The 20195-nt window shown below is 38.7% G+C and overlaps 3 protein-coding genes across 3 annotated transcripts; all 3 read right to left on the bottom strand.

The window, feature by feature from the left end:
* Positions 1 to 5056: 5056 nt before the first annotated feature.
* LOC146517799 (odorant receptor 131-2-like) lies at positions 5057 to 6638 on the bottom strand. Its single transcript, XM_085159128.1, has 2 exons — positions 6461 to 6638; positions 5057 to 5923 (listed from the first exon to the last, which is right to left on the bottom strand). Exons 1-2 carry the CDS (start codon positions 6614 to 6616, stop codon positions 5138 to 5140), a joined length of 942 nt encoding a protein of 313 aa, XP_085015254.1. The 5' UTR covers positions 6617 to 6638; the 3' UTR covers positions 5057 to 5137.
* Positions 6639 to 8351: 1713 nt separating this feature from the next.
* Positions 8352 to 10444, bottom strand: LOC146517798 (odorant receptor 131-2-like). The gene is made up of 2 exons (XM_085161120.1): positions 10260 to 10444; positions 8352 to 9856 (listed from the first exon to the last, which is right to left on the bottom strand). The coding sequence occupies exons 1-2, from the start codon at positions 10407 to 10409 to the stop codon at positions 9068 to 9070; spliced, it is 939 nt and encodes a 312-aa protein (XP_085017246.1). The 5' UTR covers positions 10410 to 10444; the 3' UTR covers positions 8352 to 9067.
* Positions 10445 to 18392: 7948 nt separating this feature from the next.
* On the bottom strand, positions 18393 to 19588 carry LOC146517797 (odorant receptor 131-2-like). Its single transcript, XM_085161118.1, has 2 exons — positions 19416 to 19588; positions 18393 to 19167 (listed from the first exon to the last, which is right to left on the bottom strand). Exons 1-2 carry the CDS (start codon positions 19563 to 19565, stop codon positions 18403 to 18405), a joined length of 915 nt encoding a protein of 304 aa, XP_085017244.1. The 5' UTR covers positions 19566 to 19588; the 3' UTR covers positions 18393 to 18402.
* Positions 19589 to 20195: the final 607 nt, after the last annotated feature.

Below are 20195 nucleotides of genomic sequence, written 5' to 3'. Positions count from 1 at the left end.
GCCAAATGTATTCCCTTGTCTGCAAGGGAATACATTTGCATTTCTAATCCATAGAGTTTAACATGATGTTAGATAAGATAAGATAAGATAAGATAACTCTTTATTGTCATTGTACAGTCATACATAGTACAATAGTACAATGAAATTGGAAAACTGTCCTACACAACGCAACACAAACAACACAACACAGTATAATAACTTAGTAATAAAAAAAGAAGAAGAAGTGTATTTGTATTGCACACTGTTATTATTGCACATTAATTATTATTGCACCTTGTTATAAATATAAATATTATTATTGTTATTGTTGTTTTAAACATTGTTACCTCCCCCCTAAAAAAGTCCAGGGAGGTAGCCAGTCAGGTCAGCTATTTGCATTGATCAGGGCTGTTGCCCTGTTGTAAAAGCTGTCCTTGAGTCTGTTTGTCCGGGACCTCAGCAGCCTGAACCTCCTGCCGGACGGCAGCAGCTTAAACACCCGGTGTCCTGGGTGTGTACCGTCCCGTAGGATGCTGCGTGCCCTCTTGAGACAGTGAGTGCTGTACAGGTCCTTCAGGGAGGGAAGAGGATGTCCAATGATTTTTTGGGCCATATTGATGACCCTCTGGAGTGCCTTTCTGTGTGCTGTGGTGCAGCTGGAGAACCACACACCGATGCAATATGTCAGCACACTTTCAATGGAGCAGCGGTAGAAGACGGTCAGCAGCTCCTTCTTCAGGTCCATTTTTCTGAGGATTCTCATGTTAGCCCACCCTTTGCAGCAAAACATCCTCAACACTACTGGGAAGGCCTTCCACAGGTTTAGGAGTGTTTATGGGAATTTTTGATCTTTCTTCCAGAAGTGCATTTGTGAGGTCAGACACAGATGTTGGATGAGAAAAATCGGAGCGGTGACTGCTCTAATTCATCCCAAAGGTGTTCTTTAGGTTGAGGTCAAGACTCGGTCAGGTCAGGGCCAAACTCCCTCTTATATGTCCTCATGGAGCTTGCTTTGTACACTGGTCTGCAGTCATGTTGGAACAAAAAGATGTATTCAAACTGTTGTCTGTGAAGGTTCTCAGTCATCCAGGTAATGGTAGTCTAAAGAACTTAGAAAGAAAAGTGTCTGGACTGTGAAACCTGGCCCCACCCTATCATGTGATTTCCTGAGGTCAAACGGCCCAGGATGTGAGTGGGCATTACGGCGTCTGGGAAGGGATCTCAAAACTGGATTATAGATGGCAGAAGGTTTGTGTTGTAAACCACCGCCTCTGTTCAAAGACGGTTGTTCACAGAGGACTTACAAGCCATCTATGTCTATGAAGAAGCTTCTCGGATGAGAGTTGAAACGTCTTCAAGCAACTTAAAGATGTCCAGCTTTTGTTTTCAAGCTCTTTAGAGTCTTCAAACTGTTCCGCCTTCAAACTTTTAAATCTTCAAACTGTTCCCACAAAGCTGGGAGCATGAAATTGTCCAAACGTCTTGGTATGCTGAAGCATGAAAGGGTCCTTTCACTGGAACTAAGGGGCCCCTTCAAGAATGTGTTAACATGCCATTATGATTAGTGTGATTAAAATCTTTAATGCATTTAACCCAGTCAGTCATTTAATCCAGTCATGGAATTTTCTCACTATGAAATACTTCATAATCGACTATTAGTAGTGTTAAAACTGGAAGTCATGTGAAACAACAGCAAATAAGTCATGAAGTGGTCCGTAGTACAGAGGTCACCAACTTTCTGCAGTCAATCGCTACAGACTTCCAAACTTCGTGTAGTCTTCAGATTAGCTCAAGAACAAGTTTCCTAGCAGCTACATTAGTGCCTTACATTGCTAAGCTCAGTGATGTAAGGAAGTGTCAGATGTAGTGGTGTAAAATATCACAGCGCAGAGTGGACAAGCTTTGAACATACTGCCCGAAATGTAAGAAGTTATGACCTGCAGTCTGTCTGGGTCAGATATAAACCAAGTTTAGGTGGAGTTTATTTTCGCTGTGCTGACTTTTTACAGTCAGTTACAATAACTCGTACTGCGTACTACCTAGCATGACGGAGTTTCTATACAGCTGGGTGGGTGCTATGATGTCACTGATAGTGAACTTTATTTATAAGGTTAGTTAGTAGAGTTGCCAAACGTCCGATAAAAAATGGAATTGTTCCGTATTCAGAGAAAATATTACGTGTTTCATATTAAGCCGCAAAGGAACGCGATATATCCTGTATTTCAGCTAGAACAGAAAAACGACACAAAGCTGGAGTTATTCTGTCTTTATGCTATCAGCTGCCTCTTCTTCTCTCATTCTTTCCCCTCTCTCTCCTGTTGCTACTCTAGTCATGAAACAGATCAATGATCAGCTTTTCTCTCTTGTTTGTTTATCGCCCACAAAGAGGAAACCAGCAGATGTTACGCTTAACAACAGCAGCACATTTAAGCTTGATCAGCTGTTGTTAGAATTTATTTAATATTAATTTCTAGTATCAGCTGATGTTTGCTGGAGCCACAGCTGTAAAGCTGCTGGTCATGATATCGGTTTGGATATGTGGTGAGAGGGAAACATGAAGATGAAACCAGGAGATGTCCTTAGTGAATCATCAGAGCTGAACCAGCCTGTTCTCACTCCCGAGGTGTAATGTCCCGACGTTTTGTCACGTCCTGAGAAACGCAAAAGGTGACCATCCGCGTTCTTATGGTATGTGCCGGTGTTGTGCCAAAAAGTGATTGTCTGCCAAAAACTGATTTCCGGTATTTGCCAAAAACTGATTGCTCGTATTTAAACTGCTATAAGTAACTTGTTGGGCTATAATATGTGAAACATATGTTAAATGCATCCCATATGGATGACATAAAGTCATCTTGAGCCACAAACAACATTCGTGTAACAAGGTAGAAGCCGCAATCAGTTTTTGGCAGTGACTTTTATATAACCTTTATGTATGCAGTTAAAAACAAATCTCATTAACATTAAAAATGTCTTTTGTAAGAGTAAGTTGGCCAAGAGGACAGAAGAAATGGCAGCAAATATTACAATAGTTCTGTAAAAATATTTTAAGTGGGGATAAAGGACCGGATTGGTTATAATGTAAGTACAATAACACAGAGTTGTAAAGATACTTGAAAAACTGATAGTTTTTTAATTCTCTTTATAACCCCTTTGTAAACCCTGTTCACCAAAGTCTATTTACGAACATACATAAAGATATTACACATAAAAAATACACAGAAACATTGGAAATCAGTTTTTGGCAGACAATCACTTTTTGCCACAACACCGGGTTATGGATGAAATCCAGTGTAATGACGGTCCCGCGGTAATAGACGTTCCAGCCCTAAACCTAACCTTATCCGTAACCCTAACCTTATTCCTAACATTAACCAGCACTTTAATGACGTTAAATAGTGTTTTCCCAAGTGTTATGACCCAGGTCATTGTTGCCGTGTGGTGCTGTTACTCGCCACACCATGCGGGGTCATTGTTTGTACTCTGTGATGTCTGTTATGTAAGTTTCCAGGTGGAGGCTGATCATTGGTGGAAGAGGGAATAAGGCCAGCTACAAATTGGGATCTGACTGGGCCGGCAGCCTCTCCTACTACTTCCTGTTTGGGGCCCTTCGTGGCGTGTGACAGAGCTGGGCTGCAGTAAAAACAGTTTAGAGAGTCGTATCTGGACATGGTAGCTGTAGGGGTGGGAAGCCGTTTCTTTTACAACCTTCTTCTCCTGTTTCGGGTAGGGAGCCAGGTTAGAGGTTTATATTTTCTTTTGGGGTTGATTCACTATAGGTAAGTTAGTTCTGATTCATTTCCAGTGTGTTTTGTTTGTTGTTTTGGCCACGCCCACCCTGACGCTCGCTACCTGTCAAGTTAATAAAACGACTAGTCATTGTAAAGCTGTGGCTGTGTGATTTACTTCTTTTTATTATTTTTCTTGTGTTGCACTCCAGCCCCCCAGGCCGGTGTGTAACATAAGTGATTTTAAGAAAAAGAGCAAACATGTGTAGATTGAGTCCAAATGGTTCTCATATTTCCTCATTTTTCCGATGTCGTGATTTAGGAACGTGTTGGGTGCCTGAAAATGTAATATGTTGATGATTTATTTCTCACCTAGCGTAAAATGTTACGCTTGCAGGTGATGGAGAAACAGGTTTACCTTTTAGGTGACATGAATGAGTTGAAGGGAAGTTTGTGAGACAAATAACACCTGGATCCTTTTCTAAGGAGCTGACAGCTGGTAACTGTGCAGGTAGGGCATTAACAGGGAAAGGGGGCACAAAGAAATACTTTTCTTTCTTATTCTCATTTAAAATGTCTAGCAGTAATAAATAAAGCTAGACATTTTTATCTAGACATAATTATCTGAATCTTATAATATCTGTATCTATAATATCTGATGCAAAATGTATAGAAATCATACATATATACCAATAAGACAGTGTACATCCCTGTTACAACAGTGTTTGTTTTCATTCAAAGGCTTTATGGCTTTTCATATAATACCTGGTGGGCCGGTCTCTAGTCAAAATGCCCAGGACAATCTTTTGTCCCAGCCCAGCCCTGGTTGGAGCCGGTTCCTGCCCAGGAGCTGAAGCTGCTTTTCTTTCTTTTTTTCACCTCCTTTTTTTCTTGTTCCATGTTTGTTGTCATATATCGTAAGACATATAAATAATCATAATTTTGATTACATTAGTATTTCTTTTTACACAAAATGTTTTTGGTAATAAATTTATTTAAGAATCAAAAAATCTGAAGAGCCAAAAGAAGTACCATCAATAAGCCTCAGTTCAGGTGTGGAGGTAAAAAGAGGGAAAACCACATTTTAAATAAAATTCTCTAAAAAATGTCAATTCAGAAATGAGTGCCATGTCTCTAGTGCTACCCAAGGCCTGACCTAGCAGTGACCAAGGACACCCAAATATAGGCAACAATCATGCACAGACCTGTTATCTGATTAAAAACTTTTAAATGAATTATAATATTGCATATAAGCTTTTGTGCAGAGTTTATAATCTTTCAACTTCCTCCTTGATTGTGTTAAACAACATTATTTTTACACTAAATATTTTAATGTAGTTCAGCTATGAAAACAGCAGAGGTTATACAAAATGACATGCTGAAAATATGTTCCCATCTAAAATCAGTATATGAGTTGGATATGTATTGCTGTTTTATGACGACCGTATCATCTTTGGAAGCTGGTTCACTGCACACAAATGCCTTTTCAAGAACTTTCTGAAAGTCTTGTCACGTAATCCATAGATTATAGGACTTCCTAAGCGAGGGAGAACTTGGTTAATAATAAAAGTGGCAAAGTTTATGTCTTTTAGCCCTTCAGGAAAAAAGTATACCAGGAGTTTGATTAACGGAGGTTGCACATAAACCGTTGTACACAACAGCACCTGAAACCCATGAATCAGGATGGTGTTTCTTGCCTTTTTAGTATCTGAATCAGCACATCTAGCCACAAACAAAATTCGGCAGTAAGTGTACAACAGTGTGATCGAAACTACCACCAGAAACAGTGTGTGGGATGCATCCCTCTTCTTTACACTATAGCTGCTCCGAAACACAGTGTCTCTGTTGCAGACAACTCTCGACTGTAAGAACTGTGAAGACTCAACAGCCAAGAGAATGAACAGATCTGGCAAAATGGAAAGTGAACTTATTGCCCAGATTATTCCAATTACAATATATGTTCTTTTGACTGTACATATGTAGCTGTATCGAAGAGGGATGCAGACAGAAACACAACACTCTGCTGCCATAAAAGCTATATTAAGAGGAGTGTTTTGTGTGGTAAAGATTGCCGGCAAGATGAGTAACAAACAGAGGGAGACGTGGATGGTGTGGAATGCGTACGAGAAGATGAAGAGGGAAATGCTGGTTGACAGTTGGATGATATCGTTAAACACCAAGTGGATGAACAGGATGTAGCGAGGGTTCAACCTGAAGATCTGATTTAAATGACATAATTAATTATTAGTTTAGAATATATCTTTAGAGTAAGGTTAAAGAAAGGCAGAGGTTAAAACAACAGGTGATTTAAAACAGCGTTACTGTAAAAACATGTACATATTAAAATTAGATTTAAGTACTGCCTCACAGAAACAACAAATCACATATAAGTGAATGATTGAGTTAGTAGAGAGACTTTAGGAAAAAAAACAATGTGCTGCAATTACTAAAATAAAACAAAATATGCACAGAGAAGATTTTGTTTGTTTGTTTCAGTCTAAATCAGGGGTTTACAAACACCCAAATAATATCCAAAAATAAGCTAACATTGAAAGTAATAAGGTCTACATCAAAAGCAAGCATTTCTAAATGATATTCCTTTTAAAGTACAGCAGACAAGCTCAGCCTTCGAACCAAAGGAACATGAGCTGAAAACAAAATTTAAAAAAAACAACTTAAAATAAAAAATAATAAAGATAACAAAATATGACAACTCTTTGACAGGTAAAGTAAAGTAGCAGGCCTACTTTACACACATGATACTTGTTGAATGTGTGGATCATGGTGGCATTAATGTAGTTTATGATGATGCCCAACACAACAATGGTCACATTCCTGCCAACAGCTTTGACAAATGTGTTCCAGTAATTCAAAGTTATTGTTGCATTGCTGTCAACTTGTGTCAAATTCATATCAGCATCCAAAGAATCTGTTTCAGGGGAAAAAACAGTCAATGGTGCAAAGTACAGCAAATATGATTTAAAAACAGTTACATTGTGAACAATTCTGTAGTGGTTCTTTTCATTTCCAATAAAAGAAGTGTGAAGTGAAGCATCACAGTACTGACCTTGAAAGGATTTTGATCCTAATGTGATTGTGGTATTGCAGCAGCCTTTTTATACAGAGTGAGAACACATGGACTGTGGGGGGTGGGGGTTGATCTGTGATACCTGTGTGCACAGTTTATTCAAAGCCCAATGAGATCTGAGAATTTTTAAAAATAATTCTAAATTATACATTAGATAAATTCTTACTCTCTTCAAAGCCAACATGAAGAGAACAAGCAGGAGGAGAATACAACAGGCCGGGATTTTTGTGATTGTGTAGCTGATGACAAACATGTCATTGACCATCATGTAAAGTAAAAACCTGGGATTACTGCAGAAAAGCTGAAGGGTGAAATAAAAAACCGGACAAATGGCGAAAAGGTTTAACAAGCAGGGGAGTCATTTACATCATTCACACAAAGAACTATAAAATATTGTGAGACATGTTATGTACACCAGAATTTTATCACTTTTATTGTAGAAATGTAAATTCTGTTACACAAAATGAACTTTTCTAATTTAACTGCAAGACATATTTTAACCTGTAACATTTTTAAAAGCACGGTTAAACTGTATACAGTTATGTTCATTGTGTTTGAAATTGTAATCTTACATGCACCACAACTTTGTGTATTTGATTTAAATGAGGGAAATCAGTGTTTGCATCAGTAACTATTTATTTAAAGGAAGGACTTCTCTACAGCCAAAACTAATTCTTTCTCCTCATGCATGTAACCAAAGGCAGCTTTTGGAAAGGTCGTCAGCATAGAGTTCACTTACATTTCTAGTTTAGACTATTTAAGCCAGATTTCCTTTGCTTATAATTAACTTGACACCAGATAGCTAATCAGTGCATAAATTCTGATGAGTACACAAACTTTTTTCTTGACATTAGACATGTTTAGTGGCTTCAGCTTTAAAGACTAAACATACATATATGCCCTAAATGATCCACAGCAGTTGTTGCTCATCACAGTGTTGCAAATACATTTTTCACTGTTTGCACCCTAAAGGAGTACTTAACTGTATCTCATGCAAAAATTTACATTTTGACAGATTTTTACAAAAGCTCTCTGATAGAGGATTTTAATTATTGCTAAATATAAATAAAATTATGCTGCTTATCAAAAGAACATGGGAATTTGAAGCATGGATTCAAATTAAGTGAAAAAAGAAAAAGGTATTTACAAAAACAAACATAAAATTGTTTACAATTACACAAGCTTTTAAATTCAGTTAAAAGTTCCTTAAACAAGATAACTGAATAATTATAATTATCATCTACACAGTACTATACACTGTAAATGTCCACGACGACATGAACATGCTTTCCAGCATCTTCATTCTTTCATTCACCGGTTGCTGTCTCGTTACATACAGAGCTGCAGCTTTCCAGCTGTGCAGCTGAACACTTCTACAACAACAACATCAACAGCAGGCAGAGCACAGATTTTAACCTGGTGAGGTGTGATTGCGATGCTGCGCAGGCGCGTCTGCCTTCCATGCTCAGACCATGCACCCCTATCGCCCGACTGAGGCCGGGAACCATCCAGTCGAACCTACTCCCTTTCCCTGCGAGTGGGAGAGGGAATCAGCCCGGACCGTTGGCCCCACTGGCACCTGGCACAGTGACTGGGAGGTGTGCGTTCAGGTGGCTGTCCGTGGATCCAGCAGCGTCGGAGAAACTGGTCTGGAGGTTGGGCAAGTGGCAGGCGGAAACAGCACGTTGGGCTGACGTCCAGCACGCATGATCAATTGGTGCGCCGGCTTCTGGTGGAGGTGGCCAGAACGGCGACCTCAGGCTTGGTGGGGCTGTCGCACGCCTTGCCCTCCAGCTGAGCAGGCTCACCCGGTACGGGAACCATTTGGGCCACCATTTTGACCCCCGCCTCCCTTTGGTGGCCCAGTTCCCCATCCTGGGTTTCAGCACCACTGTAAATAACCACAGCAGACCCAACAGCATGAACAGTCTTTCCAGCATCTTTATTCTTTTATTTATCGGTTGCTGTCATGTTACATACAGAGCTGCAGCTTTCCAGCTTGCAGCTGAACACTTCTACAACAACAGCAGAGCACAGATTTTAACCTGGTGAGGTGTGATTGCGATGTTGCGCAGGTACGTCCACCTTCCCTGCTGTGGCCGACCACGCCCTACAACATACACAAATTAACAATATAAAAACCATAAATATATAACAATACCAATTAATATATAAGACTAATCAAGCTCTCAAGATTTTTATTAGATGTTCATGGCATTTCAACTTACATGACTGAATGAACTGAATAGAGGTAAAGGAGCCAGGACATTCACTTTTACTTATTTTGATTGTCTGATTTATGTACGGTGATTTTACACAACAGATTCCCTTTCAAGAACTTCCTAAAAGTCTTGTCACGAATGCCGTAGATAATGGGGCTGATGGATCGTGGCAGTATTTGAACTGTAACATAGATCACAAAGAGGGAATCAGTGTAATTCATAGGAAACCATTTCTGCAGAGCATTTGTTAAGTGGGGAGCTGCATATGTTGCCATGCACAGCAGCAGCTGAAACCCGTGCAGGAGGATTGTGTTTTTGGCCTTCTTGGCATCTTTGCTTGCTGTTTTGACAGTGAATAGGATCTTTAAGTACGTGTAAATGATAGTAACCCAAACTATAACTAGAAACACTCCATATGTGATATCCCTCTTCTGGATGATGAGGGGATGTGGAAAGACAATGTTTCTGAGACAAAACACACGAGAATGAAAAAAATCCAGGGGTTCTGTGGCCAAGGTGATGAATAGATCAGGAAGGACAGACAATGTTGTGCTCATCCAAATTAAACTGATCAAGATTAAAGTTCTTTGGACAGTGCAAATCTGAACATGACGCAAGGGGAAACAGATGGCTATGTAGCACTCCACTGCCATGCAAGCCAGGTTCAGAGGGGAGTTTTCAGTGGTGAAGAGAGCGAGCAACGTAAAGATGGAGCAGACGGAGACATTGAGTTTGTAGATGGTGTAGCTGATGATGAACAGGATGGCAGTCAGCATCACTTGGACCATGTCATTGATCACCAGGTGAATAAAGAGGACATATCTGGGATTCTTGTAGAAAATCTGGAGAGGTATAGAAAAACAATGTTTGAAAACAATTCTTTTTAGGCAACACGTTTAAAATGTTCAATTTTGAAAGGCAAGGCATCTTTGCTTTGAATAGTGCCCCTACAACCACAAGCAGTAGAAAAGGATGGATATCGTCAAATGGTGCAATTTCTTAAGAGACATGTAGACACCGTTTCCACGGATACTGGTTGCATCTCATCATTATGCGTGAGATGTCATTTAGCACTGATGCTTTGACACACTGGTTGTGTCTCCAGATTAGTTTTGATTTTGTATGATTTCAACTTTGTACAGGTCATCCTGCTAAAGAGATCGGATTTCACTGGGACTTTCCTGTTTCCTGTTTAAAGCCTCATGCCTGATTACATAAGTGGTCATGGAAGAAAGACTACAAGACCTGGTGTTTGCAGAACGTGTGAATGAGGTTGGCATTGATGTAGCTGATGGAGATGCCAAGGAACACGACAATCAAATTCTTGGTCACAGCTTTAGCAAATGAGTCTCGATACTGTAAGACTACAGTCACATTGCCAGATGATGCATTCATCTCTTGACAGCTGAAAAGAAACAATAAATATTATATTTTTAAGTAATAAGTAATATTTCCGTCACGTTTCCACTGAGTAATTCACAAGTGCATGAAAATAAAGATTTTAAATTTGTGATTAGAGTGGTAAAAGTGGCACTTTGTCCTTTTGGCAAACACATTAACTGACAAGTACATCTCAGTACAAGTTCACTGAGATGGTGAAAAAGTCTGCAACCATCAGTCTAGAAAAGCTTTACATAAGCAGCTTGGGACAACTGTTGCTGTGATTTGCTTCTATATTAAGAAAATGTCATTAACCAGTTACATTTACTTACAATGCTATCATAATTTCATCATTTTATCATTATGTCACTTTTAAATATCAAGGCTATCATGACATCCCTACAAGTTATGAATTCATCACTGTAAAAGATGACATTCTAGCTACAAAAAACAACATTGTGAGAAAAATGTTAGAGAAATTCAAAAATAAAAAACTCCACACAATTTAAAGAAAATTAAAGAGCCCTTGTTGATTTGCAGGTATTGGCCCCTTATGGTAAAGTTACTTTGAAAAGGTAATCATCGTGATAATACTAGTAATATTAATAATACTAAAACAACCAGAGACATTTTTATAATATAAAATAAAAAATAAACATACACGAACATTTAGGGCTAATCAAAGTTCACAAAACAGGCACACATGAGGCATCGCTCTTTCCCTCATGTTGTTTTACATCGCAGAGCTTGTGTTGTATATGAGTTTTTTACTTATAACCTGTGAAAAACCGTGCAGTAAGAAAAAGGAAACCTGACTTGCATAACCTCTGAAGCAAAGAGTAAATATATCTCTATAATAACTATAATTTTAACATTCAACTGAAGTGTGATGACGGAAAGGACTATATAATTTAATTTTGATTATTTTTTCATCTACATTTTTTCTAAACTTTTCTAAACTGAAGTGTAAATTAATGTATGTCTCTTTTAACATGTTAGTGTGTTATCAGCTGAAAACCCCGTTTTACACATTTAAAAACAATATCATTTGTAAATAGCTGCAGTTTTCAAGAAGAGCTCAAACAGGCCTATATAATGTACATTTGCATATACACCATGACAATGTTGTCAGAATATAGTTAAAAGCAAAATGTAGTTGGAGGTGGTACTTACCTGATTGCATCTAAACACCAACATAATGCAGCAGATAATCTTATACAGGTTTATGGTGTCCTGGGATTCCTTATGTGTGTGCACAGGACAAGATGCTCCATTTACAAACATGTGTTGCTGTATCAGTATGGTTAGCATTGCATGTTTGATTCTTATAAATTTATTAGAACACCTGTCATAAAAACAAGAAAACACAAATATTTTAGAATTTTGTTTAAAAATGTTTTCTTGGCAATTAACAAACTGTTTTTGTGCACAAATTTGAATTGGCACACTGGACTTTATCTGCCATTTTTGTGGACCAATTCCTGTGGTTAGGAACAGCAGGTCAATAATCATAATTTGGCAAACCAAAACTAATAATGTGCTTTACAATTTATTTTGCTTTTTCTAAATCAGCCTGGTTATAGAAAGAGAGGCACAGAAATAGAACGTAGTCTAGTTACAGTGTATAAAATATACACACACTCATGTATACGCATCAAACGTGCACACTAACTGCAGATATAGAACACATAATAGAAAGAAGTAGCAGTTAGGGGAGGGGTGCACTGAATGTTGCTGGAACATATTGTGTGTAGGTGTGCGCAAAATGATTATAGCCTGAATAAGTAAGCATATAACTGTAACACATTTAATGAGTAGTGAGAGGGGTCAGTGGGTGTTCTTGAGCAGTGTGACAGTCTGGAGAAAGAAACTGTTCTGGTGTCTGATGGACCACAACCTCCTGCCAGAGGGGCACAACAGAGCAGAAAGAATTTAGACAGTTTTTAACTCTCAGTGATGCCGCTTTGTTCGTTTAACTTTGGGACCTGAAGCAAATAGAGTTTTGGACTCAGATTACGACGCAAGGCTCCTGACTACGGCAGCTGTAATGCTCAGGTGTTCTGGGTATTGTTAGGAAATAAAATAAGCGTTTTATGAGAGGCCCAGACTTCAGTGTAAAACTAGGTTGCAGGCTGACAGGAAACTGCATGCTTTTGCAGAAGCGTGCTTTTGCAGCTAGAAAGTGAAACCAACTAGGCTGTTTGATCGAAACTTAAAGTGTGGTGTGACGTAGAGAGCAAGTATATAAATACCTAAGCTTCCGTTTGTGCTTCAGACCTGGGGTTGTGTGCTGTGTGCTCAGGTCGCCATATCCCGGATATGTAAAATAAAGATCATTTTTTAAAGTAAAAAGACCACTTTTGAGCCGTGTCTTTCTTGGCCCTAAAGAATCCAAAAGAACTGGAATTTAATAGTATCCATCGAGCGGTGCGCCTTCATAGCTTACCAAAGTCGTACTAAAACATTTTTGACAGATTTCTTTGCGCCGTGTAGCACTTAAAATCGGTTTGAGGTCAGTAAGCACAACCAGAATTCATACATAAGGCACACTGTCGATTTTTGAGAAAATTAAAGGATTTTAAGTGTGCCTTATAGTGCAGAAAATACGTTATACAGAAGAAAAGAATATATTGCGATATATATTGTTACCGCACATGCTTCAAAATATACCGCGATATGGATTTTAGGCCTTATCGCCCAGGCCTAGTGCTTATTGAAAAGGTTTTTTCAATACAGATTATATGAGTTTAATATGCAGCATTAGACTTCCAAATAAAAAATGTAGACTTCAGTACAAATAAACTATGAAAAGTTATCTAAGTGCCTTATATATCATGTTTAACCTGAGTAGCGAAAGACCGTGGGGTGGTTGAAAACGATGTGTGGGGAGTTCGCTGTTATCACCACGGCTGGCTATCGAGCAGGTGGGCAACAGACGTCTCTAAAAACATCGGAGCACTTTGTTGGAAACTGGAAACGCTGTGAATTCAGGGATGTGGTGGGCCACGAAGGATACAACCGATCCTTCAAATTCGGGGATAAGGAGGATGCATTTGTTGGCTGTATTCGGATGAGTCTAGAAATGCGGCCTGAGGAGGATGCAGCCCATGAATTTGGACACCCTGTATGAGTGCTTTTTTGTTTTTTTATTATAAATCGTGGTCTTAGTAAAGCACTTTATAATGATTTGGCCAAGGGCTTTATAGGCAGTAAGAAAATACTGGACTCAAAAACAGACTTGAATGAGGCAACTTGACTAAGTTAAAAAGTTTTATTTACAACAATAACTTGTAACATGTAATTATGGGAAAGGTCCGAACAGGAAATAAATGTCACTGGGGGAAGAATGCTAGGAAAGAGGAGAACAGAGTTAGTACAATGACCCATATAAATGAGTTCCAGTGACACGTGCATGGATAAAGAGAGCAAAGAGTAAAGCTTACTTACTTCATACTGGAGATTTAATTCTTAGGTGGGGAATGTCAATCTGGTGTTTAAAAGAAAGGAAATGTTCTGAGCGAGTCTGTCCCTACGGGTCTGTTACTGGGTCCGTGGAGCAGGAGGGTACAGCCAGGCAGGCAGGGTGACCGAAGGCTGGAAGTTTTATACAGGAGGAACACCAGCTTTGAGGAATCAGATGTTGAGCAGGTTAAACTAGGCCGGATTAAACTGGAAACAGGGAGACAACAGAACTAACGCAGGAAAGGAAAAAGTAGGACACCACTGGGGAGCCAAATTGCCACTTACTGATAGCCAGCAATCTGGCGAGGAGTAAAGGCTCAAGCTGGTTCTTAAGTACAGTGGTTGATTGCAGCTTGAAGAGGTGCAGGTGTGCCTGGCAGAAAGTAGGACCTGGACTCGAAGATTGGGGGGAAAAAAGACCACGACAGTGCAGAATATGAGCGTTTTCTTCCTTCTTCTAACATATGTAACATTCCATATGTTGAGAAATCCAATAGGCTAATGTTGAGGCTTCACACTGAGGGTTACAGAAACCAAAGTGTGGCTACATCCATCTTTGTTTACTTCTAATATTCCAAAAAACTATTGATATGGGAAATATGCATATGATACCTCGATCTTTACATACAGCATCAAAAGTTAAACTTATGTGTAACAATTCTCATGTTTATTGCAGGTTTAGTTCAGTGTCTAGTCTGTCTCTCTCTGTCTAGTCCGTGTCTTAGTTTAGTTTGTCTTGTTTGCTGTTTTACTTTGAAGGTTCATGTTCATGTTTGATGTCAGTGTTTCCAGCTCTCTGTCTCGTTAGCCCTAATCTCTCCCAGCTGTGTCTCCCTCCTGTTTTCCATTCCCTGATTACTCCCCTGTGTATATTAGCCCTGTGTTTGCTTTTGTTCAGTGTTGCGTCGTACTGTCAGACTTGCCTGTGTGTTTCAGTTTCCAGTGATTCAGTTTTGTTACCAGCAATAAAGCTGAGGTTATGTCTTCTAATAATACTACCTATGGCAGGCATGTTATATGGACCCTCGCTTTTACCTTAAAATGCATTATTTGTTGTCCGCCTCCACAAAAAGAATTAAAGTGTAATTCCTCTTTCCACCTAGAGTGGCAGCACCATCTAATCTCGATTATATAATATATAATCATTTATTGGTTGAAAACCAACAGTGGCGAATTTCTGCCATGGTAGCTGTAAAAAAGAAAAGCTGATACTGAAGGCTGCTGTCAGGGAGGGACTCTGCTGAAAAAGTAAAGCAACTTAAACCTGGCTTGGATTCCCAACACGAGTTCTTCAGATAAATGTAAATAAATTTGGCCAGAGCTGCCCCGTCCAAAGTGGGATGAGGCTCGTCTCTCCTAACAGACCAGGTTTTTCCCCAAAAGTTTCCAAATTATCTATGATATCAACATCATCCTCAGACAGTCAGTACTTGACTGATGGCTTAATATGTCATGTCACAGCAAAAACTACAGTGCAACATTGATTTGGTTTCACCCTAATTCAATTTTAATCTTAGTGACCTCTGATTACGGTGATCAGGGGTCATTACTGCCAACATGAATTTTATTTGACCAAATTTACATTTATCCTAATCCCACCGTTTCAGGTTTCCTTTATGTTGCCAGCTTTGGCCCTTGGAAGACAATTGACTGGCTGCTGGTGTCTCTGGATGGGGTGGCTGTAGCTCAGAAAGTAGAGCAGGTTGTTTACTGATCAGTGGTTCGATCTTGGCTCCCCCTAATCTGCATGTCAGATATCCTTGTGCAAGATATTAACGCCAAGCTGTTCTCCAATGCATCCACTGGAGTATGAATGTGTATGAATGGTACTTAGTAAGCAGTGAAAAGCTCAGAAGGAAGTGTTTTTGTGATTGAGTGAATGTGGTATGTTGTACAGAGCGCTTTGAGTACTCCAGGAGAGTAGAAAATCAGTCCATTTACCATCTAACATTATGTTTCTCAAAACAGATTTTCCAATAACCAGAGTTTGTTCCTTAGCCGGTGTGTCACAGAGTGGGGAAAATGTATTTGAGGTTTGAATGGGTTGGTGACGTACTGGAAGCTGCTTGGGACAATTTACTGGGGTAGAGTTAACAGTGGCTAAGCTACCTTGTAATTCACTGACAGCAGGGGCCTGGCTAGCAATGCTTTTTCAGGGTGTGGAGAGAGAGTCGACTTTGGGTAATGTCAATATTACACCATGGAAAAAATAATCTAACATTTTTTTAATTAAGCAGGCTACACAAAATACTACTGTGCGCTGTAGCAGGAAGGGGAAGTAGTATAATCCCACAGTGATAGCCAACAGCATGTAAGATGGCCACCAATAGATCACCCCAGTAGAATGACCTGTTTGTGGATCAGATGCCTCACCTCCTGCTAGCAGTTAGGAAGAATGCATGTTCCATTAGTTTCGCTCAAAGACCTCTTACTAAATTCTAGAGCAGGGGTGTCGGACTCCAGGCCTCGAGGGCCGGTGTCCTGCAGGTTTTAAATATTACCCTGGGTCAACACACCTGAATAAAATGATTAGCTCATTACCAGGCCTCTGCAGAACTTCAAGACATGTTGAGGAGGTCATTTAGCCATTTGAATCAGCTGTGTTCGATCAAGGACACATCTAAAACCTGCAGGACACCGGCCCTCGAGGCCTGCAGTTTGACACGTGTTCTAGAGTTTCGATTGGTATTCCCAGTTTTATCAGTTGCACCTGTGTCCTGAAGTTGATCCAGTCTTTTAGTGAAGAAAATTTCTAGACAACATAAATTTTTTTCCCTTCATAAATTTAAAATCTCAAATTTGAATTTTTCTCTTGAAATTTTCTGTCTTTAAAATTCATTCTGAAAAAATATTTTTTCTTGTGAATTTATGACTTTAACCTTTTGATTCTCACCAACCACCAATGACCCATTTGACTCTGGAGCATTTTTCTTCTCCTGTTCTTTTTTGTTAAGAAAGAATAATTCTGGCATTTGTAAGTGACTGTAACACCCAGCATCATGTTTACTTATTGAAGTATTGCATTAAAACTTTTTGTATGTTTGACTTGGTTTAACTTTGTACAGTGATGACTGTTGGGACATACTGACATTTTCAGCAGTCCTTGGTGCATTGATAGCAAGTCACATGATGAGAAACAATCTCATTGGCCTTCATTAGGCACTGATGGTTAAGGTCACACTGGGTTTAATTTGTATGTGTGACCTTTACCGTGACTCCAATAGTGAAAGAGCCTAATAGCTAGATCTTTGGTACAACAACCTTTCTAGTTTACATTTAACTGCTCTATCTGGTCGTTAAGTGATGACGTGACGAATCCTACTTCCGGGCCTAAAGTAGTCTGCGTTTGATATGGCTTTTGTGTTGTTAACATGTTTAATGTTTTATATTTTCTTCTATTTAATCTCAAAAAGCTCCTAAAACAATCAGTGATCACTGTTGACCTCCCTCTGCTTTTATTACCGCTAATCATTTATTTAAGCTCAGTTTTTAAAACCTTAGGATGGAACTACAGCCCAGCCCATGCAGCAGTATATGAATGACTAACCTCGTATTGTGGATGGATTATCTCAGTTGTTCTCCTGGCTGAAGTTTAGTCCTTTTACAGCATCCTGCCATGCGATTACATTTGTTCCTGACCACCGAGAACACTCACGTTAACTTTTATCGAGTGGAAAAAAAGTTAGCTTGTTTATATTATGCTAACATAGCTGTGTCGCTAGCGGTCACGTAGCACATCATTATATACCAGCTAGCCAAACTTCAGTAACCCTACAAACGTCACTGCTGTTTAGTTTTCTGTCTTCATTTATGTTGGAAGTGCTAACAGAGCTGTACGTTTTCATTTGTTTCCAAAACCCCGCAGTCAGGACATGCTATATTGTATTTAGATAGAAGCTAGCGAGCTAACTTCCTGCTAACTTCTCACTCCGTTGGATGCCTGGATGTTAAACTCAATTGTTACACTTGGTAGAGCAGAACGCTGATCATTTTATTAAAGATGAAAGACTTTATACAGTTTTTCAACTCTCAGTAATGCCACAGTGATCGTTTGATATATGGACCTGCAGCGGCGTTTAGGCCCAGACACGGCTAGTGACGTCAGACTTAACGACCGGATTGGACAACCATTTGTGTAGGATTTAGCTGCATGGAGATAAACAGGAATTAAAAATCAGTATAAAAACATCTGATATCAAGTGGTTATTGTCTGATAGAACTTTTCTTTTTAAATTTCATCTACATTTTTAAACAAAAGCTTGTGGACAGAAATGTAAGTCCTTACCAAAAAAAGAAAATAGAAATACAAAATACAAATTGCAAATGGTGGGCTTACTATGTAACACACAATATGTTGAAAAATCTAATAGGCTAATGCTGAGACTTCAAAATATGAACTTCAGATTACAAATCTAATAAGGATTAATGTATCATTATTAGATCTGTAATCTGAAGTTCCAAAATAGTATTGATCTTGATCTTCAACACTACATATCATTAGTGAAATAAACTGTGTGTAATAATTTTAAAGTTTTAAAAAAAATTCCTAGGGGCCCATTTTACACAACAAATACCTTTTCAGATACTTCCTGTAAGTTTTGTCTCTTACTCCATAGACTATTGGATTAATTGCTCGTGGCAGGATCTGAAAGAGAATATAACAAGCAAAAAGGGAATCTGAATAATTTTGAGGAAACCACTGCTGCAGGACTTGCCTCAGCAAAGGTTCAGCATATATTGACATACACAACAACACCTGAAAACCATGGAGAATAATTGTATTTCTGGCCTTTGTAGCATCTTGACTTGCTGCTTTTGCAGTGAACAGGATTTTGAAGTAAGTAAAAAAGATAATAAACCAGACAATAACCAGATAGACTATATAGGTGATATCTCTCTTCTTGATGATGTGGGGATTTCGAAAGACTGTTTCTCTGAGGCAAAACACACGAGAATTATAGAAATCCAGTGGTTCTATGGCCAAAGTGATGAAGAGATCAGGAAGAACAGACAGCATGCTGGTCATCCAAATTAAACCAATCAACATTAACGTCCTTTTAACCGTGCAGATTTGGACGTGACGAAGAGGGATGCAGATGGCAATGTAGCACTCCACTGCCATGCAAGCGAGATTCAGAGGGGTGTTTTCAGTAGCAAAAAGAGCAAGCAGGATGAGCACACAACAGACAGAGACATTTATCTGGAAGAAGATGTAGCTGCTGATAAACAGTACGACGGTCAGTGTTACTTGGATCATATCGTTAAGTACCAGGTGGAAAAACAGGATGTAGCGTGGATTCATGTAAAAGATCTAAAGAATGGGAAGAAAATCACACAAAAGTAAAGAAAAGTAGAAGCAATTAGTACTTACATTAGAAAAAATGAGTGAATAATGGAACTAAGACCTGCTGTATAATACATCAGCCATATTGTTTGGAATAACACTGATAAAAAATGGTAAACAAACACACAAAACAATCCAACAACTTCCTCAAAAACAAAAAAAATTAATTGTTGCACACATTCTTTTTATTCCATGTGATTAAAGAAATGTCATACCTGTTGTTTGCAGAAAGTTTGAAGAAGTGCTACATTGATGTAGTTAATGGAGATGCAGAGAACCACAACAATCACATTCTTGACCATAGCTTTGGAGAAAGCATCTCGATAGTTTACAACCACAGTCTCATTGGTATACGAAGCGCTCATCTCTTAGAAGCTGAAAAACATGTTTTTAAATATATCATGTTAATGACCCAAAATTAACTGTAGTTTGCTTATAAAAAAGAAAAATCATTTCAGTTTTTTTGTCAAAAAAAAATTAAGGTGCAAAGTGTCATTCAAGAGTTTTCAAGTTCAAATGATCTCTATCTATGTTACTATTTGACATTTTTAACTTAACTTTAGTTACCTATAATAACCTTTGTTAGGAGAAGAAACTGAACTTTTTCCTTTTCAAAACGAAACAGAAAAAAGTACTCACCCAAGTTTGAGGATCCAGACATCGAATAGAAAGATGAAAATCAGTGCACAGCCATCTAGAATTAAAAACAAATACAACATAATCACACAGCTAACATGTACAGCAAAAAGGATGATCTGTCTGTCTGTTAGAAAAAGCATGTTTCATGAATAACATCATGCAATATTAAACTTACCTTTGCAAAACTAAGACAATTAGATGTTCAGTCTTTTAAACTTTACATATGTTATTCAAATTATTTAAACAAAAAAGCTATTTGATTATTAACCATTTTTAATGAATAAATGGAACAAACTCAGACGTGTTTCCATGGACTTGAATAAGTGCATGTCCTGCAACAGAAAACAACAATCACA

The sequence above is a fragment of the Neolamprologus multifasciatus genome, chromosome 5 (genome assembly GCF_963576455.1).
Source record: "Neolamprologus multifasciatus chromosome 5, fNeoMul1.2, whole genome shotgun sequence".
NCBI lineage: Eukaryota > Metazoa > Chordata > Actinopteri > Cichliformes > Cichlidae > Neolamprologus > Neolamprologus multifasciatus.
Note: the sequence above shows the minus strand (reverse complement) of the source record. Positions and strands in the feature narration are given on the sequence as shown.